Raw genomic sequence first — 25,765 nt, forward strand, 5'->3', positions numbered from 1 at the left:
TAAAAGGTTGAGCAGCAGCAGAAACGTATTCAATATTAAAATGCAAATATTGATTTCAGTTCACGTGTGCATATACAATGTTAGAACCATTTTAGATCCATCACACACTATTACACAAATCCACGCACATGGATAAATGAACCCTCCCCCTCAAAGAAACAAAACAAAACAAAACAATAAAACAGATAACCAAACTTGTTTCAACCCCTTGGGGACTTCTTCAGTGGTCTGATATTTAAATGCATTACTGCGATGTAATAATGGGGACTATAAGGTGGTAAAATATGAAGAGGCCCCCACACTTATAAAATGGGCCCAAATGTATCTCTTGAAGCCCCTCCCCACCCCATTAAAATATTTATTCTTCAAAGTGCCACCCTTATTGAAACCCTCTCTCAAAGTGAGTGTAGACACACTCAGGCCGAGAGACGGCTTCAAGAAGGGTGGATAGTTGAAGAATAAATATTTTAATGGGGGGAGGGGCTTCAAGAGATACATTTGGGCACATTTTATAAGTGTGGGATCCTCTTCCTTCATATTGTTGACCACCACTGAAAAAGACCCCAGGAGGGGTTGAAATGCCTTTGGTTTTCTGTTTTTTTGGGTCATTTATCCATGTGTCAACATGTTTTGGATTTGTACAATGGTGCGCGATACATGCCAATGTTCCAAAATTCCATACGTGCGCATGAACTGAAATCAATATTTGCATTTGCATGTTTAATACACTCTGCTACTGCTCAACCTTGTGGGTTCCTAGCTTGCCCAATGAGGTTGACATAAATTCTAGATGGTGGTCTACAGTCTTCATTGTATATTTTACAACAGGCAACGGAAGAATGGTAACGTAATCATATTAAGGACATAATTCCTTAAGTCTTACCAGTAGCAAAGCAATATATATACGGGTTCCCACTTGTTACCAGAGCTGCTGGTGGTGTGCATTGCTTTTGCCGTATTTTAATCATTTCAAACCCTTGCTCTGAATTACTGTGAGGAAACTGCTCTTATACAAGACGGGCTGAGCACAGCACGCCTCATTCTTTGAGAAGCAAAGAGGTCAACAAGCAAACGACATGCAAGCGCCTTAATCTCTACTCAGTGCTAAGATCCGGGTCTTTGGTTTTCTGACCTGGAAAGTGTGGAAATGATTTTTTTTTTAATGTTACTTTCCTAAATATTTTGTCGGCAAGTTGATAAATTTCTGATTCCTCTGCTCAGCTTTGGAGAGCTAGCCACGATGCAATCGACTGCAACACATTACATGAAGCTAAAGGCACCTTTCATTTCTTTGGAAGGAACCCCAAGTGATAAATGGCCAATCTGCCAATCTGTGTACGCTTATTTGGGAGGTGACTCCTGTGTGGTCAGTGGGGCTAACTTTTGAGCAAACTTGCATAGCCTTGGGCTGCAAAATATGCACATGTTATCGTTAGTACCCTTCCATAGAGAGAGAGAAAAGAACCCAATGGTGTCAGATATTCTCATCTTCCTTGTACAGTGCTTTCCATGTTGGCTTTCTTCCTCAAACTTTGCAATAGCATTTGAGAATTGCCTCAGGAATCCACAAATGGAAGCAGGATGAAATCCAGATAACAAATGGCACTGTGTGAACATGGAAACCCACAGTGTGGACTGTGATCCAGAGGATTTCTTTGGAACGCAATAGCAGGGGTTCTCTTGTGCGGAGAAGCATTTTTTCCTTGCACAAGTGCTGCCAACGTGGGAACGCAACAGCAGAAAAGGCTGTGTCACTTTGCTATTCTCTATAACAGAGGGGGCCAAACTGTGGCTCTCCAGATGTCAGTGAACTACAATTCCCAGGAGCCCCTGCCAGCTGCTGCTGGTAGGGTCTCATGGGAATTGTAGTCCATGGACATCTGGAGAACTAAAGGTTGACCAACCTTGCACTATAAATTGCACAATGAACAATGTAAGAACTGAGTTACTGAATCAATCAGAAAACCTTTCTCATCCAGGATTCCAAGAGAGAGTGAGATGCCTCTGGTAGTTTACCAAGTGGGATCTATTTTTTTTAAGTGTCATTTAATTATCTTGGAAACTAAGCAGGAGTCAGCTGCTTAGGTGGGAGACCATCAAGGAAGTCCAGGGTTGCTATGCAGAAGAAGGCAATGGCAAACCACTCCAGTTCGTCTCCTGCCTTGAAAGCCCTATGGGGTCATCATAAATTGGCTGCAACTTGATGGCACTTGGCACACAGACACTATTATTTAGCTGCATGGTGTTGCTTATAACAGGGGTAGTCAACCTGTGGTCCTCCAGATGTTCATGGATTACAATTCCCATGAGCCCTTGGCAGCAAACGCTTGTAGTCCATGAACATCTGGAGGACCACAGGTTGACTACCCCTGGCTTATAAGGTGCAGGCCAATGAAGAGAGCCACATTCAGGGCCCTGGGCAACACTACAGCTTTCAATTCTGTAGCAGTGGACACACACATGCACAGACATGAATACATGTAGCAGATTTACACGGCATCCGACCACTGGATTATCAAGTTCAGTAAGGTCTTCTGAGTCTGCCGGTAGTTTTCCAAGGCCTCTAGCTGATGTCTCCTACAACCTGATCCTTTCAACTGGAGATAGTGGGGATTGAACCTGGGCCTTTCTGCCTGCCAAACTCTCTGCCACTTAGCTACCTTTGTGCCTGCCTCCATCCAGATGGGTTGCCATGTTAATCCATCTCAGTAGAACAGAACAGGGACTCCACTAGCAATCTAAAGGTTAAACAACATTTATTCCAGCACAGCCTTCTGTGAAGTCAGAGTTCACTTCATTTTAATTCGCTTCTGATGTAGACATGAATGAGTCTGAGCAGCCTAATGGATGCCAATCAGCTGAAATCTGTGAACTCTGACAAACAACTGCTGGGAAGGGCCCATGGGAATTGCACTCCATGAACATCTGAAGAGCCGCCGTTTGGTTGGTCCAACCAAAAACTGGCTGCCTAACTGCAACCAGCCAACAAGACATGAGCAATATTACTGAGTGTTGGAGCATCCCTATTTACCGCTATTGAAACCAAAGAAGAATGAAGGTAAACTCATCTTGGCGGAATTTCTCAGTACCCTTGATAGCTCAAACCTTTACCCACTCTCACTAGTGACAATAGCCTAACAACCAACAATCTAAAGTTTCCAATCTGTGGTATTTTCCTCATGATTCTTCTTTTGCTTCCACTGCCAATTGTCCTAGTGTGTTCAGTGCCATCACGTTGCTTCTGATTCATGGTGACCCTGCGAATGAACAACTTATCTTTAACAGCCTTGCATGCTGAGGGTCCATGGCTTCCTTGAGCAAGTCAACCCACCACATGCTGGGCTCCCCCTCTTTTCCTGCTGCCTTCAACTTTTCCTGGCATGACTGTCATTTCCAGTAAGCCTTGGCTTCTTCAAAAGGCTACCCAAGCATGATAGCGTTAGTCAATTTAGCTTCTAAAGAATCCTCCTGCATTACAGTGGGCCAATGGAAAGAATACTGATTCAGAGGCTCAGTGTCTGTCTCTCAGGGACCGTTTCTGCACTGGGAACTGTGCTGTCCTGGCTCCCATTTGGGAGCACAAATCCAGGGCGGACGAGGTGCATTGTGCCAAATGCTCCCCTGTGCGGGAGCAGGAAGAAGCAGGCCAACTTGGCCTTGCTCAAGCTCCAGCCAGCACCATGGCGCGGAGCCTCCAATGTGAAAATGATTATCGCTAACCACCACAATAAAAAAAGCCGTTTAATTTAATAGCCATCACAACATCGTACATAGTGGATTTTGCAAGGTAAATCGTGTATTCTAGGAGAAAGATGTGGTAACTGAATGTAGCCACCTTGTGCAACAAGGAAAGGTAGGATACAATCATCTTAGCTTTGGAGAACGACTTCAAGTTTTTAGCACGTCAAGAGGGAGAGGATCCCTCTCTTCATTCTCGTCATGTCATTCATAATTCCCTCTCTCTTTCTCGTATCCTCTTTTAGTTTATAGGGACTTTTTTCCCCAAATGAAAACCCTCAACTCCGGAAATCTTTTTTCCCCCCATGGAACATAACCACATTTCAGTCATCCCACATTTCATGGCCACAACGGGCGGAGTTGACGTTCTGAGCATGCTTTTCTGCTGTGAAAACCCTATTCATTGCATCATGAACTCTCTCGCATGGAAGTGAAGGCCACTTTGGATCCCCACCAATGAATAGGGTAAGTTGGGATTCCCCCCCCCTCCTAACGCACCTGATTTCCTCATCTGCCATTTAATCATCGTGCTTTTCATAAAACAGAACTTTAGATGAATTCCCACACCGTTAGTTGTGCAATGGGTCGTGCGCCCCTTGGCAGAAACACGAGTCGTGCATTGATCGGCCTCTGGATCACAGCCCAGTGGGCTAAAGAGGGATTAAAATATCACGAAAAGGGTCAGATCGAGAACCTTGTACGTAAGTGTTGCCCAAGCAGAAATTTTCGTATGATTCCTTTGATTTAGTAACATATGAGTGTACTCTCCATGCCTAACTGTACTCTTCTTGATGATCTTCAGGAGACCAAGGGGATCCATGTGATTTTTCTCCCCACTTTTGGGATTTCCAATTGAGCCACCCACTTGTAAAGAAGAGTCAAGTAGATGTACGCTTGGTATTTGGGGCCACGGCTAAAGAGGGACATGGCGGGCTGCAATGAACGGCAAGGATACAACAGAAGCAGCTACAGCCTGGGGGAACGGGAGCCAGAATGCACGGGAAGCATAAGCAATTTACATTGCACACTGCCAATGAAACACATTCAAACAGTTTTGCCCCTTTCTTGACATAGTCGTCAAGGTTAATCCCTTGGTTCCTCGCGATGAAAAGCAGATGAACCTCTTCCCCGAGAAAGAAAGCAAAAGAACGAAACAACAACAAAAAATAAAAAACAAGAACACTGATTCGCAATGTGACTGGCAAACACTTCGGCAATGGGAAGGGAAGGGAAGCTTGGCAGGACATCCGCTTGGCTGCACAGCATACTGCATCATGGGTAGAAAATAAAAACTTCCCAAAAGGAGTCGGGAATCAGCTGTGGTGGTGGGAAACTGCGTCAGCAGACGGCCTTTGCACAACCGGCTTGCCTCTTAGGCACTCGTCAAGCATAACAACAAAAGCATCGATAATGAGCGTAATCAATGGGAAGCCAGAGCGTCGAAAGCTGGAGAGCCGCTTGGATGCAGTTGACGCATGCAGGTCCCTACAGAGGACACACCTTCCTCAACATGGGGAGGCTTTAGGTCTTTCGGGGGTTCCTCCTCGGCTAGGGGTACAGTGCCCCCGTTGTGTGCCACGGGTTCCTCAGGCACGGGACCCGGCTGGGCCTCACTATGGCCCTCAGGCCACTGTGCAGGCTCCTGAGGCCCGCCCGTTGTCTCACATTCCTCACCCAGGGGAGCAAGCTGCTGAGGCTCAGCCTCCACTGGACCTTTAACCATTTCTTCTTCTTCTTCCTCTTCTTCTTGGGCAGAGCAGGAGGAAGGGGGGAAAGGATGGAGAAATGAGGCAACATCAAGTCTAGCAGACAATAGGAGCAGCGCGCGCGCACACAAACACACACATGTGAATAACCAGAATACCCACACGGAACATTTTCAGCTCAACATGGAAACTGCACATTTTTCTACAAGTGATATAGGCATTCGTGACCCCGAGATAATGGCTTTTTTTCTGTTTGAAGGCCCTGGCTTGATGCAAACTTCGCACTATCCAATTACTAAACCACAGTGGGTATTATGGAACACCCCATGCGCTCAGCTGCTCTGCTCTCTCCTTTCTCTGTTCCACAAGACGTCTGAATTGCTGACGCGGCAGCTAATCCTGGTTTCGCTCTCTGGTTTGGAAGCGAGTAACAACAAACAGTAACTAAGTACTTGTCATTTTAGGCCTAGTGCAGCGGCATACCTTGGTTTAAACAGAGCAGGGCTGGGGAAGGGCTGCGGGAGTCTCAGTTGGAAGGAGGAGGAGGAAGAAGAAGAGGAGAAGGAGGGGGACAAGGAACGGTAAGGAGAGCAGAAGCCCTTGGGGCTGTCCCAGTGCCCAAGCCAGTACTGGGTGACTGGGCAATCCCAGGCCATGTTTCTGGTGCAAGTTGGACATCTTTTTAATGTTTTTTTAAAAGGAGGGAGGTGATAATGTTTTGATCGTTCTCCAAAGAGGAATGACGGCAGATCATATTTAAGTGAAATAAGTGATAGTTGGTGGTGGTGGTTTCTAAGAAGATGGGTCAACTTGCCGACCATATTCATTGCACTTGTCTTTCCATAATGTCCTTTGTAAAAATAGAGGAGCCGTGACCAGTAAAGAAGCAAACCATAAACACATCCCTTGGTACTTGGCCAAATAAGGCAGATGTATGAACAGTCCCGGCTGTTTGCCTGCTCAGAGAGACTGTGCCTTTAGAATCCACTTAGCATGCTCCAGGCTGCTCCTCAGCAAACGTACCTTCCCCTTCTACTCAGCAACGCACAGTAAAGCTATAGCAAACTCCACAGTTTTCCTATAAGGGATTCAGTAATGTAAAAGAAAGATATTTTGCAGTGGTTACTTGGTAATGGTAAAAAGAAATTGAATTTGGTCTGTTTAGGCCTACAAAAATAAAACACACATTATTTCAATCTTTGCACTGTGATTAATAAAATGCTTTCGCACTATTTTCTGAATGGGTAGATGCACCCTATCGTGAATCTTCCGATTTCTGCAAACGAGAGGTTTACTTCAATAAAGGTGCAGCTCTCAATTGTGAAAAGGAAGGAGGCTGCAAAACTGGCCCTCTCTGGTGGCGTGTATGGTCTCGGCCTTGCAGGGAGTGGCATTTTCCACGCGCCCGGATCCACCTGCACAGCCAATCCCTGCATCAGGCATACATGCACTGTGCTGAAACAGGAGCACAATATGGAAGTATTTCATTGAAGTGGACATGACAAAAACGAAGATGACAGGTACACGCATCTTAGTGATCACCAACTCAGAAACACACCCAATGAACAAGACAAGAATTATCATATGTACAGATCAATAAATAAAACCCTGCATCTTTTTCATGGAGGAGGAGGAGGAGGAGGAGGAGGGTTGACACATAAATCTTAGAGAGAAACAAATCCGTGGGTATGATTGAGATCTCACTTGCTGGGCTCATCAGAAGCCATAGTCAATGGTCAACCTTCTCTGCTTCTCACTTGCCTTGAAAGCTGGGGTCACCATGAGTGGGCTGTGTCTTGATGACACTTTATACACAGACACACCTTGCACATAATAGTTTCATGGATTACCATACTTGGAGAAAGAGGCAAAACAGGATCTAGGCCAGAGGATCTGGGCAAGCAGACTGTCCTAGAGATGTTTTTGTGCATGTATCTTCCTAAAGAACATCTAGCTGATTGTATGCATGGGTGTATGTTGGAAAGAAATACATGATGATTCTAACAGAGACTCATGTGCCCTTTTGGTCAAAGGGGAAAGAAGTCTTATAGAACATCTGGTATGCTCTTAGGCTATGGTGGCTAAAAGCATGGCTTCAAGAGGACTGGATAAATATATGGAGCAGATGTCCATCAGTGGCTGTTGGCCACACACTCTGTCTGGGGCAGTGATGCTATGTATTCTTGGTGTTTTGGGGGCAACAGTGGGAGGGATTTTGAATTCCTGGCCCCACTGGAACAAAGGGAACAGACTGACGACGGAGCAAATTACTGCATGCCCCATTTCCACCATGATTGATAAACATTCTCTGCGTAACATCTACTGACATGTTGAGGCACATGAGGTTGAGTCTAGCTATGGGGGGGAAAAACAGAACTGCAGAATCCTCAATCTGCTCTGCCTTTGAGCTCCAGATACTCAGATATGGTGGAGGCATAGTGTTGTTCAGCTGGAAATTGGTCTGCTATAACCACTGGATGTACCCTGAGCTCATAACACCCAGAATGCCTAGGTGCAGACTAAGTCTGGCATGGCCACCATGAGCGCCTGTTGTCCCGCTCCCCTTCCCCTGCACTGAAGCATCCGGGCTCTGGTACAGGTGATGATGTCCTGACCTATATTCTGGTTGGAAAGGTATGATGAGTGGGGAGCTGAAGAGGATCCAAGTGTGCCTGAACCACGCTGGGGGTTGAGGGGCCCTTTTTCACGAGTTCTCTGGAGTCTCCTTCTCCGGGGAGACCTTTTTGCCCTTCTTTTGGGTGCATGAAAAAGACCACCTCAGTATCTCTTCATAAGCCCTTTTGTTCACACCAGGACCATCAAGAAGAAAATATTATTTCTCAAGAGTCCCATTTCTTGAATCCTGCAAAGGCCTTTATGGGTTCCCAGCCAGCAAAACGGACGATTTCTCAAAATTCTATTTTTCCTTTGTAATTTATTCCTGAAAATTACGTTTCTGAAAGTGACACCTATCTGGGTTGTATCTGCTGACTGAGTGGCAATGTCGTCGTTCAATATCTTAAATGAATTTTAATCTATTTTATTCAGTTTTATTCATTGTAGCGTTATACTCATTGGCACACCGCCCTGAGCCGGCCCAGCCGGAAGGGCGGTATAAAAATCAAATAAATAAATAAGAAGAAGAAATGGCAAAATGAGTGTCACATGCCAGGGTGGAGGAGGGGAGGAGGAGAGAGGGACCATGCTTTGTTCACCTTCGCCATGGCCTAACCAGGCTCCTGCACTCTGGTCTGCGGCCCCGGGGAGGGTACCGGCATCAGTCCACTCGGAGCTGGACCGCAGGTGCTCAAAATATTCCTCGTCCGAATTGTACGGCTCCTCATCAGGCACGGAGACCGAAATGGAGGGGGTAAGGAACTGACGCCCCGTACCCGGAGCAGCGGGCCCACGCCTCACGCTGCTCTGGAGCGGTCCCAATTCATCCCCGGCTCCTTCATCTACAGGTAGACACACAGGGAGAAACGACAGGAAGAACTTGGACAGACAGACAGACAGACACACAACAAACAGACAGACAGACAGACAGACAGGACATAAGGCAAGTCAGGAGGGACGCATGCATAGATACGCAGAGACCAATGCATCGTCATGGGATGGACACCAGACGTACTGAGCTCCGTGCAAAGACACAAAGGGAATGCAATCAATGCATTGTCAGGTTAATGCATCAGTTCTCTCTCCGCCGGAGGGGTGGAGGTGGGGGAATAAAGAAGGATAAAGGAAATTCGCTATCCAAGTGACGCAAATGAATTTGACGGCTTATAAGAAGTACATAGCACAAAAAAGGTGTAATTCAATAAAGATGTAAAGGGGAGGGGGGGAAGTATGTACACAAATCAAAGGCAAATTTGCCATAATGTGCTCCCGCAACCATTCTGTGCAGGAAAATCAAATTAATTAGAATAGGCGAGACCTTTGGCTACGGCAGAAAAGGAGAACAAAAGAGAGATTTTCCCATTTCTTCAAGACAAAATTAATTGAGTGCATTTCATAAGAAGCTTTTTACACGTTTTGTTATTAAAAAAAACCCTCTGAAACCTTTAGGTATCTCTCTATCACCCTATGGCAGGGTGGCTCTCCAGATGTCTATGGACTACAATTCCCATGAGCCCCCAGGGCATCTGTACATCTGGAGAGCCACAGTTTGGCCGCCCCTGCCCTATGGTACGTAACATCCAGTTGAATCTCCAACAATTTATGAAAGGGACGGAAAGATTCCGAGATTTGACCGCATGTAATTATTTGCATTTTTAAAGAGATATTTACAGAATATTTCACAGAGCAACTGACCCTTCTCTTGGCACAAGAGACCAAATGCCATTACTCAAAACCCAACTAGATGTGACAGGATTTGTTTGTGATCCTTGTTTGCCTATGTGACTGCCCATTTAATTGGGTGTATGGACAGTGGGTAGATTTTTTGTGCCCCAAAATATCTTCCCTGGTCCCATCTCCCTTCCCTTCATCCCGTCGCTTTCAGGATGTCTTCTTCTCAGCCCAGCCCTGAACTCAGCCATTGCCCACCCCCCTCTGGGAAGGTACCCTGTTCAATTCCATCCATGGGGACTAGCAGCCTCACCAACTGCGAATACCCTGATTGTGAGGGTCCCATTCATTTCCCCAGTGGGTGACGGCTTCTGTCCCTATCAGCCAGAACTTAGCTTCTAGTTTACATGAATGGGAGATGTACCTGCAGAAGAAATCCATGCAACGCCCAGTGTACCTAAGACGATGACTGCATGAGTGGGGACATCGCACTTCTATGTGCAACCCGACAGCTCCAGGTTGACATAAACTGTACTGTCTTCCTGACTCTGCTGATCAAAAGGGGGCAATGTGTAAATGTAGGGAGGGGGGGCAAGCCCCTGCTGTTTGCAAAGGGGGCAAACATGGCGACCGCTCATTACTGATTCGCTTCCCTCCTCCAGCTTGCTGTGACAGAGCGTTCCCCATCGATGCAAAAGCCATCCAGAATTGGATGATGGCTTTTTGTGTGCTCCAAAAGGGCTCTTGAAGGCTTGTTTCCCCCACATTGGTTACTCCTGCTGCCCAAGAGGACACTTCTGTTGTCTCCTGGAGGTACGAGAGGTTGCCTCAGGAAAGGAGGAGACCAGCGCTAACCCCTAGCGGACCCTCATGCTGCAACCTGCTTGTTACTGGCTCAAAGTGGGCTTTGCCTTCTTCTTCTTCGTGCTCCCTGAGACTCTTGTCACTTTGTATAACCCCTCCCACGTGGCCCTCCTTTCACTTATCACTGCTGCTCTCTATCCTAGTACTCCCTTCTTCCATTCCCGCCCTGTAGCCTGCAGCATTTATTTTCCGTTGGTGGTGATCGGGGCAGTGGTGAGATGGAGGAGCATGCCCCGCTTTGGATAAAGCACATCTGAGCTCCTCCCCTGTGGAACAGGGGTGTGTGTGAGTCGACCCCTATCAACCAAATCCCCAGTGAGCCAGAGACACAGCGGCGAAAGGATGCAAACATTTATTGAACCTCAGCGGAACAGATGGATGCAAGCTACACAGGTAACCATCTTCATTTTGCCTTTGGGAAAAAAATGCCCCACCAGACAGCAGGATCCCCAGAAGAGCTGCCCCAATCACAGCCGGCCTGTGATCAATACAGCTGAACCGGTCAAGTGGCTGCCTGCCACGGTGCAGGAGCCGGGTGAGAATAACAAGTCAGCAACCCCACCGCAGAGCACCTAGGTGCACACTGGCCACTGCAGCTGTGGGTCATGTTGTAGGCTCAGCAAATGGCTGGTGCTGCTCGGTGAATGGGGTCCTTTCTGCTCTCCTGCTAGAGAGCCCCTAGAAAGAGCCAACAGGAAGGTCAGCAATGAGCAATATTCAGCAAGTCGGAACAAGGAACAACTGGATCGAGCGCTCTGCACATGATCTGAGCTACACATTGACACAGTGGCCCAAACTAGCTTCTCTTCCAAATTCCCTTCCCCCCCCCACTCACCAATGGTTTCTGCACTTTGGGATCCACCTGTTGGGGGGAGGCGCAGTGTACTTACCTACCCGTTGTAAGGAGCTGCCCTGGAAATCTGTCTGCAGCTTCGACGGGGGCGTCTCCATGGGGGTCTGACCTTGTAAGACAAGAGGCATCCCAAATGTTGGCTAACAGTAGCAAGGGCAAAAGCAAAATCCTAAGCTGGGCAACTTGGTGTTCCCCTAGTCAGGCGACTGTGTGTCATTCCCCCCACTTGCCTTCAGGATGACCCTGTTGACTTCCTTCTGCTGACTTCCTTCTCCACTGGGCATACTTACCCATTCCCCCTGTCTGGGAGACACAACAAGTCACATGAGCCGTTGAGCCAATCCCTAGTGGGCACTTTGTCAGTGGAAGGGAGGATTACGGGCAAGAATCAAGAGTTTGAAGCACAGGGTCCCCTTTCCTTGCTTACCTGCACATCCACGTGGTGTCTCTGCATTCCAGGTGAGCGGAGGGGAGGATCTCGGTCAGCATCCATAGGCAGAGCACCTGGAAGGATTCTGAGCATAGCATTGTCAACAATGGGCTGTGCTATTTATTCTCACCCTTGGCTATTTGCGGTGGGGCTCCATTTGTGCAAACCCCGCTCTCTCTAAATTTCCTGCTGCAGATTCCATGCACACAAGACTCAGAAGGATAGTTACTGGAGCCATGTGGCCCTGGGCAGGGCTAGAGCTGGGATCCAGCTGTTGAAGTTCCGCAGGGCCCGTAAAACTGCACTCTTCCGCCTGGCCTACAGTTGAGGCCAGGGCTGTTTGAAGCTTTACACGCCTTCCTCCATCTCCTCTCCCTTGGCTCCCCACTACCTGTTCATGACATCATCTTCAGTCCGGGGTAGCCAGTGAAAGGAGTTAAGACGGTAGGGGAGGAGGCGGGTAGGGGGTTTTAAACTGTGTTTTAGTACTGTATTTTATTATCATCTGCTATTTTACTGTATATGTGATTTTATTGCCCCGTACCCACATGGGGAGAGGAAGTACAGAAACCACAACAACCACAACAACAACTTCAGGCTTACTGGGTAGCCTAACTGAATTCGAGTCTCGTTGCATCTCTGAGATCAATGAATTGTTCTGAGTATAAACTCCCTTCCTTGGATACAAGCAGGAACAGAAATTCTTAACCTCGTTTCCTCAGAGAGCAGGAATAGATAGATACCTTTAAGCACATATATCCCAGATGGAAGGTGGGAAGGATGTTGCAAAGAAAGGAGTCGGGACGCACTAAGGAACAAGGCGAAATGCAGTCAGTTTCATCAGAGCAGGGTAAGAAATGCTTAGGAGCAGAAAATTAATATATGTTAGGGAGAGAAGGCTCCAGTGTTCATATCCATTCAGGGATGTGTGTGTGTGGGGGGTGGCCATTGTTGTAACTCTGTGAATGAACTCCAGTTCAGCTATCTCGCATGGAAATCTCCCTTTGAAGCTTCTCTGTCTGAGGACTGCTACTCTTAGGGTAGCCTTCACCATTATGTGGCCACGGAGGCGTGGAGGAGGAAATGATGTTTGCTCTCAAGGAAGGACATAATTCAATGAGCTTTACACCCAAGGCCAGGTTTAGAACTACCCCCAATCTTAAGCCATCCCGTCAGGGAATCTTGACTGAGTAATTCAATTGCTGTACAAGCTTCAAGTGGGTAACTTCAAGAGGGAAGAAAAATATTGTGCAGCTCTTTGGCTCTCTACAGCGGGTGCTCTTCAATAGCCATTTGGTATTTCAAAGAAGTGGAAATGCTAGCAAACACAAGATGCCTTTGGTGGACTGCTTTTAAACGGGGATTTAGGGAGACCCCTTGACGTGAATTGGGTTTGATTGGACAACCATCCCGAGGAGGGTATGCCCAATGGATTAAAACAAAAGAAAAACATTTCTCACACAAAGGATGAGATAATTCCTGCTGGGGGGGGGGGTATCCACTGAAGAACGATAAGGATTGCAAAATGTCTCTGGATTTGTTCACCACCTTTCGTTCTTGCTCGTGCCAAGATCCTTCCCCAAACTCCTAATTGATCTGGCACACCCTGGGCTGTCTTCTCCCCCGCCCTCCCAGCATGGTTAGTCTTTGCATTTCTACCGAAAGCAGGTTCCTCTGTGAGTTTCATGGAGTGTCTCGTAGACAAAAGGGGAAGGTGAAATGTCTTTCCGAAGCATGGTGAGCTCCCCCAACGCCCCCCCCCCTCCCCGATTAAAGACAGCCGTCACATTGGTCCATCAGCAATGAGATCTGGCCACGGTCATTCTCCTCCCCACCCCTCCATATCTAACACAGCTCTAATGAAATCAAATTTGGTCTCTTACCTCCTGCGGTGGTGAAAACAGGGCCACTCATTTTGATTTCTCTGTGTGTGTGTGGAGGGGAAGCCGGTTATCAAGATGGAACAAGGCACCCACCGACACCGGCACCTTCTCGCTGCTGAAAATAGGTCTGTGAGTCAAACCTCTCTCTCTCTCTCTCTCTCTCTCTGGTTCTCACTCTAATTTGTGTTTGCTGCATGGCTGGCCACATCTACCTTCGTCATGTCTACCGCACAGTGATTTCCGCCACGGGATGACTGAAGGAGATCCCCCTCCTGTTCGGGGTGACACAACCTGCTGATGAGGGGAAGACTGTCAAAGCGCTGCAGGAGAAGGAACGCAATCAGAGAGGCAGGTGGGAGTCCCTTCGGAGCCGGTCGAGAGGCATCCGTGCTTCGAGCCAAGTGGGACGTTCCGCACCAGCCAGGAAGGATCGTTCGATTCTCCTCTCCGATTGCATAAATCTACCCCTGCCCAGTTTTGCACACGTTCTGACAGTACACTCATGAGCATGTGAAGCCTTCTACTGAGTGAGAACTTGGGTCCATCATAAGAACGTAAGAAGAGCCTTGCTGGATCAGACTTATAGGCCATCTAGTCTTGTATCCTTTCTCCCACAGTGGTCAACCAGTTCTTCTAGATGGCCAGCTACAGGGCACAGGGTACGAGGCCTTCCTAAGAACATAAGAAGTGCCCTGCTAGTCTAGTCCAGCACCCTGTCTCACACAGTGGCCAACCAGTTCCTTAGGATGGCCAAAGACTGGGCATTGAGGCTGAAGCCTTCCTAAGAACATAAGAAGAGATCTGCTGCATCAGAACAATGGTCCATCCAGTCCAGCTTTCTGTCTCATACAGTCGCCAATCAGTTCCTCTGGACAGACAGCAAAAGGGCATAGAGCCCTTCCCATAATGTTGCCTCCTGGCTCTGGGATTCAGAGGATTAGTGCCTCTGAATGTAGAGGTTCCCCTTGATCACCATGGTTAGTAAATACTAGACAAAAAGGTAAACACTGTAAACAATGACAGACCTCTCCTCCATAAATCTATCTAATTCCTATTTAAAGTTGTCTATTCCTGTGGCCATCACTACATCCTCTAGCAGCAAATTCCCCATTTTAATCATTCTCTGTCCATCTTAAACCTACTACCCATCAGCTTCACTGGATGCCCTCCAATTCTAGTATTTTGGGAGAGGGAGAACATTTTCTCCTGGTCAACTCTCTCACCAGTGGAAGATCATGTATTTAACTTTATTTTTATTTTATTTATGGGCTTTAATATACTGCCTCTCCCCGCACACAGTCTTGGGGTGGTTCACAATTCTTTTGAGAATTGTTCAATAAATTATGGTAATTTGTTAAACTTATATTACTGTTAGAATTGTTATTGATATGTTATGCTGCAACTGTTATTATGTGATGTTCCATGAATCCTCTCTTTTATATTATGTTCATTGGATTGTGATGTTTTATGTCTGGGGTTTTAATAGGGTTTTTAATGGGATTTTGTTCATGAGCCACTGGGAATGGCGGGCAATAAATCAAAGTATAACAACAACAACAACACAATAACAACAACAACATTTCAATACTCAGCCATGTAAAACCATAGAACCCCTAATTCCGAAGGAATTTGCGTAGAAACTCCTTGAATATTTGTAGATACACACAATACTTTCCTTCTTTGTCACTACCTGAGATTGCTACGGGCTTGAACTTTGTGTTAGATGACGTACAGAGGCTAAACATGGAAATTGAGTGTGAAGAGACCATGGGGGCTTTTCTCAGATGGTTTTGGGCCAGCTGCCATATTGAAAAGCCACTGAGAAGAACCCTTGGAAGGGGCGCTCTATGAGTGACAACACTTTTTACTGGCAGGGCTCCTCCCACTGTTTTAGTGCAGCCAACACACGCATGAACACTCCGATTAGCAGCAGCTCTGCAGGGTCTCAAGTGAAGGTCTTTCCCATCACCCGATCCTTGAACTGGAGGTGCCGGGGATCGAACCTGGGATCTTCTGCACCTCAAATAGATGCTCCACCACTTTGATAGGTACTGTCCCTGCTTGGTGTAAGGAAGTTCTCCCATTAACCAAGCATCTTGTCAGTGGAGGTAATATCAGTCTAAAACAGGGGTAGTCAAACTGCGGCCCTCCAGATGTCCATGGAGTACAATTCCCAGGAGCCCCTGCCAGCGAACGCTGGCAGGGGCTCCTGGGAATTGTAGTCCATGGACATCTGGAGGGCCGCAGTTTGACTACCCCTGGTCTAAAATGATAACAAGAACCAACAAGACGTACCCCGCCTTTGAGTGACTGCTGCCATATCATCCCTGCCCACGCTTGGCTTGTCCCTGGGGATAAGTCAAGCATGGGACCCATTGGGTGTTTGTGTAATTGGAGATTTTCATAAACAGCTCTTTATTTGTGCTCATATTCCAATGGCTTGATGACCCAGGGTATTGTGGAACGCTAGGATTGGGGCCTACCGGACCCACTGAGTTTCATGACGAGAACTGACCACGGCTCTATGTAAGGGTTGTGAAGCCATGCCATGGGTCCATTGTGCCTTGCATCCCAGCACTTCACGTTGTAAAACAGTAACCAGTTGCCGATCCAGAAGACTGCTGCTTTCCGAAGAGATCGCAATGCAAAACTGTTAGATTATCAATTTGTATTATTAGTTAGAAGATCTGCCACTGTTTCTTTTTTCCTGCGAGGGTCTTGCGCTTTTACAGCCGCATGCCGCTAGAATTTAATTAGTATGTGAAATAGGACAGTCACGGATATTCACTATTTGGCAGCGCATGGGCAGCCCTTTACCACTCGCTGCGGCTGAAAACAGAATTGCTTTACGTGCTTCCTTATCAACGTCTTCCCTGCTCTTGCTTTGGATGAGCTTGTCCATTTTGTAGAGTTACGTTTCATGTATACTGTTCGTTGGGCTTAATTCATGCAGACAGAAAACCTTTGCTGCTCAGGTATTAGGGGCTGCCGGAGCCCAAGTCGGCATTCCTTTTTGCAAAGACGCAAAATCCATTGATGTTTCTTAATACATAACATACCGCACTAAGTGTCAAACAACTTTTTCCTTCCCACAGACCCACCCTGTTCCTTAGCCCTAAACAGGAGAGGGGGGAGGGGAGTAGGGTTGCCAGTCTCCCGGTGGGTACCCCAAAAGATACAAAACCAAGAGCAAAATTATGAGTTATCAGTTATACATGTTTTACAGACTGTTTTATGTATTGTTCTCTGTTATAATGTAAACCGCCCTGAGCCTCCGGGGAGGGCGGTATAGAAGTATGATTGATAAATAAATAAATAAATAAATAAATAAATAAATAAATAAATAAATAAATAAATAAATAAATAAATAAATAAAACCTGGAACTAATGCTGCCACAAAGACTTCAGGTTTTTCCCAATCTCTTCTTTATTTCCAGAAAGATGACTTGTCAAAGAACCCCCGTTTCTGCTGGGAATTTGACAGGTCATCTTTCTGGAAATAAAGAAGAGATGTTTTTATATGTATATATATAAAAAGACTTTGTGACAGCATTTGTCCCAGTGTTCCGGTGGGGCCTGGAGATCTCCTGAAATTACAACTGATCTCTAGAAAACAGAGATCAGTTCCCCTGGGGGGAAATAGTTGCTTTGGTACCCTCTTGAGGACCATCCCCTCCAAATCCTGCTCCATTCCGCAAAATCCCAATCCAGGTTGGCAACCCTAAGGGAAAGGGAGGGGCAGCAAATGGAAAACAAAGCAAGAAACAAAACACAAAAGATGTAGAAGGGATAATTTGGAATCCTCTCCAGTCAGGTGATATCAGGCAGCAATTAGGAGCACCAGGCCTCAGTCCTGAAAGGATCTGACATTTTAAAAGAGACACAGAAGAGAGAATCAAACCCACCCACCCACCCGCAATCACATACTGGGTGCCCCTTTCCCCATCACAGAACTTCAACAGGAATGGTCGCGCTGGACAATGTTTCCCTTTCACAGCAACCCTCCAGAAGCACAGAAGCCCTACAACTGTAGCATTGGTCATGCTAACGTACCCTTTCAAATGTCACCAAGCTCACCTACGTGCTCATGCACCTGTTAACTCACAGTGAAGAGGTTGGCTCAGTCCTTGGAAGCGAGGTGGACAGAAACACCCGCCTGCCTCTCTTTTACTCGGGCATGTAGCTCTGTCTCCGGAAAGATCCATCCTCCCAAAGCCGAAGGAAACGCTTACCTTCTTCCAGGGCTCCGGTCTTCTCTGAGGCGGGCGACGGGGGCGGGGAAGGAGGGAGGTTGGCCGTCTCTTCGACTGCTAAAGAAGGAACAGTGGAAAGGAGACACAAGCGACCGGTTATTTGGACTCACGGGTATGCCAACGGGACAATGTCCCCCTCACAGTGGCCTAGCAGCATCTGATAATATTTTGGCAGGGAGCCAGGATCGGGAGAAGAGCTATTCATTTCAGAGGTGGCCGCACGATGCTTGGGAGTCTCCTCCAACATGTTACCAGTCTTCTCTCATGACTTACAGATGGCTGTAGGAACGACTGACCTCATTAGTCTTGCATGCTTCGAAGAAAAACTCACTTTGCAAGCAGAAGCGGGGAAAGGGGAGGGGGGCTATTCAAGCGATTCTTCAAACAGCAACAGCACGACGAACAACAATGGCGTGAACAAACAGACAAGCCAATCACATCCAAGTCAGGTGCCAAACCACATGTTCAGCCCACTTACAGGTATACGAAGAGATCGCATTTCATTACTGCACAAATGAGTCAAAACGGAGGTTCGAGAACCGGCTTTACCCCACGTATGCAGACAGTTCTTGTCGAACCGTGAAAAGTGACTCAGGTGAGACTCAGACCCAACTGATGGACATAAAAGAGGTCAACGGAACAGGGACAAAAGAAGAGTTGCAACGGGAGGAGCGCTTTTAAGCCCCGTTGATTTCAGCTGGAAGGACTCTGTTTTCTTTTGGTTGCAGATATAATAAAAATATTTCCACGCAGTTCCGCAGTCTACTTGTGTGCATTTCTGTGCGTACCTGTGTATAATATAATATTGCTTTCCCCACAAAGAACGAATGCTCACATTAGCTTTCGTCCTGCAATAGAGACACACAGCGTGGGCCCATCTGCAGATACTTAAATCCACAGGTTGGGCCCATTTACACAGAGGGAAGGTTTTTCTCCAAACTCGGAGGACCTCTCAGATCTGTAGAAAAATCGGAAAACCTGGGGTGTGTGTGTGAAAGGGGAGCATCAATTCCCCCCAACAGAGGACTGTTGTCTGTGCATTTGCAGGTGCTTCTGAGCTGGAACCTTAGATGGGGTTGAGTGAATTGGAGGGAGTTGCTACCATTGTTGAAGCAGTGAAGCTGGGGTCAGGTGGGATGAGAGAGCCTCTTCCCTTACTGCTATAGCCAGGATCGGTCGAGCTGAGGAGTGTGTGCGTGTGAGCCACTGTAGCAAAGTGCGGCTCCAGCAAGTTAGGGAGGAGGGCTGCCCCTCCACAATATTAGTGGGTCCCTGCGTATACATACATATTTTGCTGTATATTGATTCTTGTTAGTCATGAAACGCAAACTGAATTATTTCTGGGTGCAGTTAAGCATATTTCAGTGAGCACTTAAGTTCCATTTGCTCTCCTCAACCACAGTAATGGTCTACCTCTTCCACTCAGCCCTCTCTTCTGCCTAAACGGCCTCTTTCTATTCCAGTAAAGGGAAAAAGAATCTGTCCAGCGGCTTAATCAAAGTTTAAGAGTCTGTGTTATCTCTTTAATAATTTCCACCTGGACTCCACCAGAGATAATAATAAAGAGATAACACAGACTCTTTGATTTAGCCGTTGGACAGATTCTTTTTTCCTTTGTTGTCTTTTTGGGATCGTCCACTCTCTTCTTGTAGCTCTTTCTATCCCAGTGCCAGTGGAGTCACATCTTGCTCTTCTACTGCACACCAGAACAGCTACCCTCCTGCGAGTCTCTCCAGGTTAGGTTAGTCTCTCTCTCTCCCTTCCTCCAGCACGGCCACTTCTCCTGGAAGGAGGCTTCTGGGACCGGGAAAAAGATTTATTTGCAGAGTGGAGCTGCAAAACTTGCACGATTGCCTGGCTCTGCAACACGCAGAACTGACAACATTGTGGAAGATAAATGGAAATAAAGAAATCAAACAAGTTAAACCTAGCTCTTTACCACTTGATTCTGCTCAAGAGCAAACGGTATGCGCCTTGAGAGCTTGGTTGTCTTATACCAACGTTCTTCCTGAAATGCCTTGATCTGTACTATAAAATTCTTGTTTTAGCATGCAAAGCTAAAACAAATTTATCGTTTCCAACTCGTGGAGAAGAAGAAGGCGATTCAAAAGTCAGGCATGAGATTCGGAAAGAAAGGTTTGAGTGGATCTCTTGCCCGCAAGAGCCAAGGATCCTGCCAATAGGCTGGCTTTCCTCAAATGCTACGGAGAGATGAGCGGTTGGCAGTCCTTATGACTTGCCCAAGAGAAGCACAACGGCAGTAAGTGATCATGTGGCTAGGACTCCTGCTCATGGCCAATGGGAAGGCGGCAGCACCTCAGCTCTCCATTCTTAAAATAAATAGCTGAATGAATGGATTACGGAAAAAAAAATCTGGGCCGCAGCTGCAGCGCAAAACTGGACGCTTCTAGCACAACATACAGCTGAGATGGCAGACTTTACCTAAAGGCAATGGCACAGGCTGATCTTTGTGTTGGGCTTCTTGTTCCTGTTCCCCTTTCAGGACTGCCACAGCCTCAGCTGTCACTACTTGGACTATCCTGGCGGATACTTCTTCTAGGCCGGTCGCAGGATTCACAACAACGAGACAAACAAAGACACGTTAACGAAAGAGAGCGGGGGGACGGATATTCGACAGAGTCTTGTGCGGACAAGGAAGCGCGCAAACCAGAGCTTCAGACTAAGGCTGCCATTCTGAAGCCACTTCCCCAAGACCTGCTCTAGGTGTTTTACAGGGGCAGGGTGGCCAACTCTGGGTGGGAAATTCCTGAAGATCCAGAGCAGGGGTAGTCAAACTGCGGCCCTCCAGAAGTCCATGGACTACAATTCCCAGGAGCCCCTGCCAGCGTTTGCTGGCAGGGGCTCCTGGGAATTGTAGTCCATGGACATCTGGAGGGCCGCAGTTTGACCACCCCTGATCCAGAGGAGGGCAAGGTTTGGGCAGGGAAAGGACCTCAGTGGAGTATAATGCCATTGAGGCCACCCTCCAACGCAGCCAGGAGAAATGACCACTCTTACTTCCTCTATGCACAACAGAGAATTATCTCTGCCAAGCCCGTCTGCCAATTTATTAAAATGTTATATATTTGTCCCTCCAGAATCTATAACTAAGAGAGTGAGGTAAAACAATATAAATATAAAACCAGAAGTATTTATTCTGAACTTTGCCATCAGTTATCCTCAGACTTGCTGGGTTCTGCCCCTTGTTCCACCCCTTCACTCAAAGGCCATGTGTTCCCCTCCCCCCAATTTGGGCCAGAGTTCAAGAGCTGGCAGCCCCATCTAGGGGACGAGCTCAGCACAAAAGATGTGACGCCAGCAGGGAAGTATAGTAATGCTTTCTTTTTCCAACTGATTATTAAAAGCAAGAAAAGCAAACATACAAACCCTCTTCCTCATCAATAACCCCTAATACCACCTGGGGCATCCCATGACACCCTTTTTCGCTCACCCTGCTGTCCTCCACGCCTGCTGTCACAGAAGTTCAGGATTACTGGCAGGCCAGGCAGTCACCGTTCACCACCCAGCTTTACTCTTGTAAATTATATACAGAGAGAGCCATGACTATTTCACATTCCAGGTCCTGTCTTTCTCCTTCAGAGACATCACCAGAGGGTGTGGCCATTTCCATAGTCATATTTCACACAGATACTGCACATATCTATTGCAGTTCAGAATTCAAAGACTGGTTCATTCAAACCTGCCATCACTGAATCATATCTTGATGATCTTAGCTTACGTGTGAGTGTATGTGCTTCTTTCCTTAAGACCATACACATCTATTTCACAGGGTTAAACGAATAATAAGCAAACTGTTTAATTTATGGTTTGAACGTAACAGCAGGCTGAGGTTACAACATTTCTTTCCAGTTGAACTTTGGAACTATTTCCCTATTCAAGCATTTGGGATTCTTTGTTAGAAGTCGGCCTACATGAACATATCAAGCTGCCTTGGACTGAACTACACCCTTGGTCTATGTCACAATCCCAGTTGACTTCCCAAATAAACAGGCTTGGCATCTTTAGTAAAAGCGATTTATTGAAAAGAAACGAACTAAGCTCATGAAACTTTTGGTTAAGATTAAACTGCAATACCTATACAGATGGATGTATTCCCCACTGGCTCCACCATGTCACATAACACCACCTCACTTAGGAAGGTAACTTCCTCACTTTCCCAGGCACATTTGTTACACCCAGGTGTGAACCCCAACTGCCAGACTCTGACTCCAAGGACAACGCTATGAAGATAACACTGAAGCTTCCTATTCTCCCAACACCCACCGCCTATACAGAGATCAAAGTGAAACTGTAAACAAACCCATACTCCCAATCATCTCCAAGCTCACCAAATGGTCACTCTATCCCCCCTTCCACAGAGAACATAATAATAAAAAGAATGCATAAAGTATGGCAGGATGCTAATGCCAATAGTCTATCAAGATCAGTATTTTTTACTCAGAGTGGCAGAGGATCTCCAGGGTCTCAGAGAGAGAGAGAGATGTTTTACATCGCCTACCACACAATCATTTTATCTGGAGATGCTGGGGATTGAACCTGGGACCTTATGTATGACAACCAGATACTCTACTGCTGAGCCACATCACCTTCCCATCCTTTTTCCAGTCAGTATTTAGTTGCTATACTACCACAGCTTCACTCAGGCAGCTACACTCCAACTGACCTAACAGATGTTTTTAACTGTCTCTCACCAATGTCCTGTCAGCTCCCACTGGATGTTTTCAGGGAGCGGCAGAACCTAACCTGTCCAACATATCTTCCTTCCAGGTGAACTCAGTACTTCACCTGAGTTTTTCTGACCTGGGAAAAAGGCCTTCACAATTTCTGCTATCTGAGTTGTTTTTGGAATTTACTGGGCCAGAGCTCCCTGAGCAATCTCTCATCCAACAGACACATTATGAACATGCCTCTAACACTTAAGGGCCAAGGAGGAGGGCCTCCCTCAAACAACAGAGACCTATGGAGAAGGCAGGACAACAGGTTCCTGCCTCTGTATGAACATACCCAAATGGAGGATGTGGAGAATGGCCTCCTTCCTTCCATGGCCTCACCATCCAAACCTTGCCTTGTTCTTTGATTCAGCAAGATCTTGGCCTTCAACATCCAACCATGCCCAGACAGAGTTGCCAATCTCCAGATGGGGCCTGAAGTCCTCTTGAAATTATTACTAATCTCCAAACTACAAAAGATCAGTTCCTCTGGATTCCCCTGCTTGAGGTGGACTCTATGGTTTTATCCCTGCAGAGGTCTGTCCTCCCACCAGCCCTTCCCAGGCTCTGCCCCCAAATCTCCATAGAATTCCAACCTGGACTTGCCAATCGTGTGCAGAGATTTTCAAGGATCCAACCCAGAAATGAACCAAAGTGAACAAAGAAAGGGAGAGGAGACACTTTGCTGAGTAACAGAAGGTTTAATTTAGATTCAGGTGGGTCGCTGTGTTGGCTTGAATCAACAGAACAAAGTGTGAGACAAGTGGCAGCTTCAAAACTTACCAAGTTTTATTTTTGGTACATGAAAGCTTAGAACTGGAATAAAACTCTGTTGGCCTTAAAGGTGCCACAGAACTCAAACGTTGTTCGGGGGATTTAATGCAGGGAATCCAAGAAAGAATGAAAAACAAATTGCCTTGGGGGCTTTTATCAAGCAAGGTCTAGTTCACAGCACTTTTGATGGATATTTTTAGCGGCACACGAGTAGCCGCCAGTGTGGCAGAGACAACCCTTCTATCGTTAATGACGGCTACGAAAACAACCCAGACGTTGGGTCCTAATGGATCCTATAAATAGCAGAGCCAATGGCTCTATTCAGTTCCTCGGAGAGCAGTTATGGCACCTCTGCACCGCTGCCTCACAGTTCAGTTAGCGGTCAAGAAATTGCAGTGGTTGGGCATGATTAGTTTCTTGAAAAAGAAAAGAAAAAGCGACTCACTCCTATGTGGGATCACGTGAAGGCTGATATTTTGGCAGCACTTCACTTTGGCTGTTGGCTTTTTTACCACTAGGATGCTGTGAAATGATGCCAAATTCCAGCATCTCTCAAGCGTTCAGAGGGTAATTGTTGGGGACATTGGTCTTTGGAATGGGTCTTTAAGACTTGTGCTCAACAGGATCCAGGAATACGTAACTCCCCACCCCTGGTCTGGCTACCCAACACTGTCTCATTGGTTGCTGAAAGAACACCTGTTGATCAGATTGTGATGCAGAACTTTCTTTTGCTAAATGTGTGGACCGCAGGGTGACCTACAGTATGAGACAGCTAGAGAGGAATATTATTATTGGGTGTGTGTATCATTTGGCTTGGAAGCACGTCTTGCAGGATCCGTGTTCTTCCACCTTTCCTGAAACTAGGAAACAAACCCAATCACGCTTCCTGGCAGAGTGCACAACAGTTTCCCAGGCAACCAACATAACTAGCTGGCAAGGTGGAATCGAAGCGACCGTAAAAGGAACAGGCAATCTCCAGCTCTTGGTTAAGTGCAAACACTGAAATTTACTCTTCAAGCCCATAAAAAACAAATCAAATTTACTACCGATCGCATCTAAGCTACAGGAAAACAACGTAGCCCTCTGCAAACCGACATGGTATCACAACGACGGTTGGAATGAAGTTGGGCTGCCAACCAATGGGTGGGAAGAACGAGGAATAGCTCCGATGTAGTGGATGTACAATAAAAGTCTCAAATCCAAAGTCTCTATCTTTCTTTATTGTACGCATTACTGCTCAAATAACAGAAGCAAAATGCCAGAATGAGGAAGCTGGGGCTCCCTGCCCTTCCTAAACCCTGACCCTCCTAGCATCCCCCCCCCCTGATTTCTCAGAAGAAGAAGAAGCAGAGTTGGTTCTTATATGCCTCTTTTCTCTACCCAAAGGAGTCTCAAAGCTTGCCTTCCCTTTCTTCTCCTCCCAACAGACACCCTATGAGGGAGGTGAGGCTGAGAGAGCCCTGATATTACTGAAGAAGAAGAGTTGGTTCTTATATATATCACTTTTCTTTACCAGAAGGATTCCCTTTCTTCCCCCCACAACAGACACCCTGTGAGGGAGGTGAGGCTGAGAGAGCCCTGATATTACTGAAGAAGAAGAAGAAGAGTTGGTTCTTATATACCACTTTTCTTTACCAGAAGGATTCCCTTTCCTCTTCCCACAACAGACACCCCATGAGGGAGGTGAGGCTGAAAGAGCCCTGATATCACTGCTTGAACAGCTTTATCAGTGCCGTGGCGAACCCAAGATCACCCTGATGGTTGCACGTGGGGTAGTGCAGAATTCTGCACAGTTCTAGTCACTATATCTCTAGAAGAAGAAGAAGAAGAGTTGGTTCTTATATGCCACCAGATTAGACGATGCTGCTCCTAACCCAATTAGCCCTTGGCTCTTGTGGCCCTTCTTGCATGCCCAGGGAAATGCTGATCACCACTTTGGGGTTGGGAGGTGAATTTCTTCCAGGCAAGACTCACCAGGGATTCTGGCTTTCCTGGGGATGGGGCATCATCTGGGCAAGAAATTGGGGTCACTGTGGGTGGGCAGATAGATGTGAGTTTCCTGCATTGTGCAAGGGGTTGAACTAGATGACTCTGGAGTACCTTCCGACTCCACGATTCTATGGTCTTAAGAGCTTATTTCTGTACCCTGCTTTTCATTACCCAAAGGAGTCTCAGACAGGCTTACAATCACCTGCCTCTCCTTCCCCTACAACAGACACCCTGTGAGATAAATGTCCAATGAGTAAG

The 25,765-nt window shown here is 46.8% G+C and overlaps 1 protein-coding gene across 18 annotated transcripts in view; it reads right to left on the reverse strand.

Moving 5' to 3' along the window:
- The window catches only part of LOC143829092 (microtubule-associated protein 2-like), a 313,653-nt gene that overhangs the window by 48,854 nt on the left and 239,034 nt on the right, over positions 1–25,765 (reverse strand). For 8 of the 18 annotated variants that reach the window (XM_077319425.1, XM_077319423.1, XM_077319422.1 and 5 more), the window contains 3 exons: positions 20,457–20,570; positions 17,994–18,071; positions 5,239–5,481 (listed from right to left, as the gene is read on the reverse strand). In XM_077319425.1, coding sequence (XP_077175540.1) covers positions 5,239–5,481; positions 17,994–18,071; positions 20,457–20,570 — 435 coding nt within the window. The remainder of the gene's footprint in view (positions 1–5,238; positions 5,482–17,993; positions 18,072–20,456; positions 20,571–25,765) is intronic. The other 10 variants (XM_077319424.1, XM_077319430.1, XM_077319429.1 and 7 more) reach the window with 4 other exon arrangements.

The sequence above is a fragment of the Paroedura picta genome, chromosome 2 (genome assembly GCF_049243985.1).
Source record: "Paroedura picta isolate Pp20150507F chromosome 2, Ppicta_v3.0, whole genome shotgun sequence".
Taxonomy (NCBI): domain Eukaryota; kingdom Metazoa; phylum Chordata; class Lepidosauria; order Squamata; family Gekkonidae; genus Paroedura; species Paroedura picta.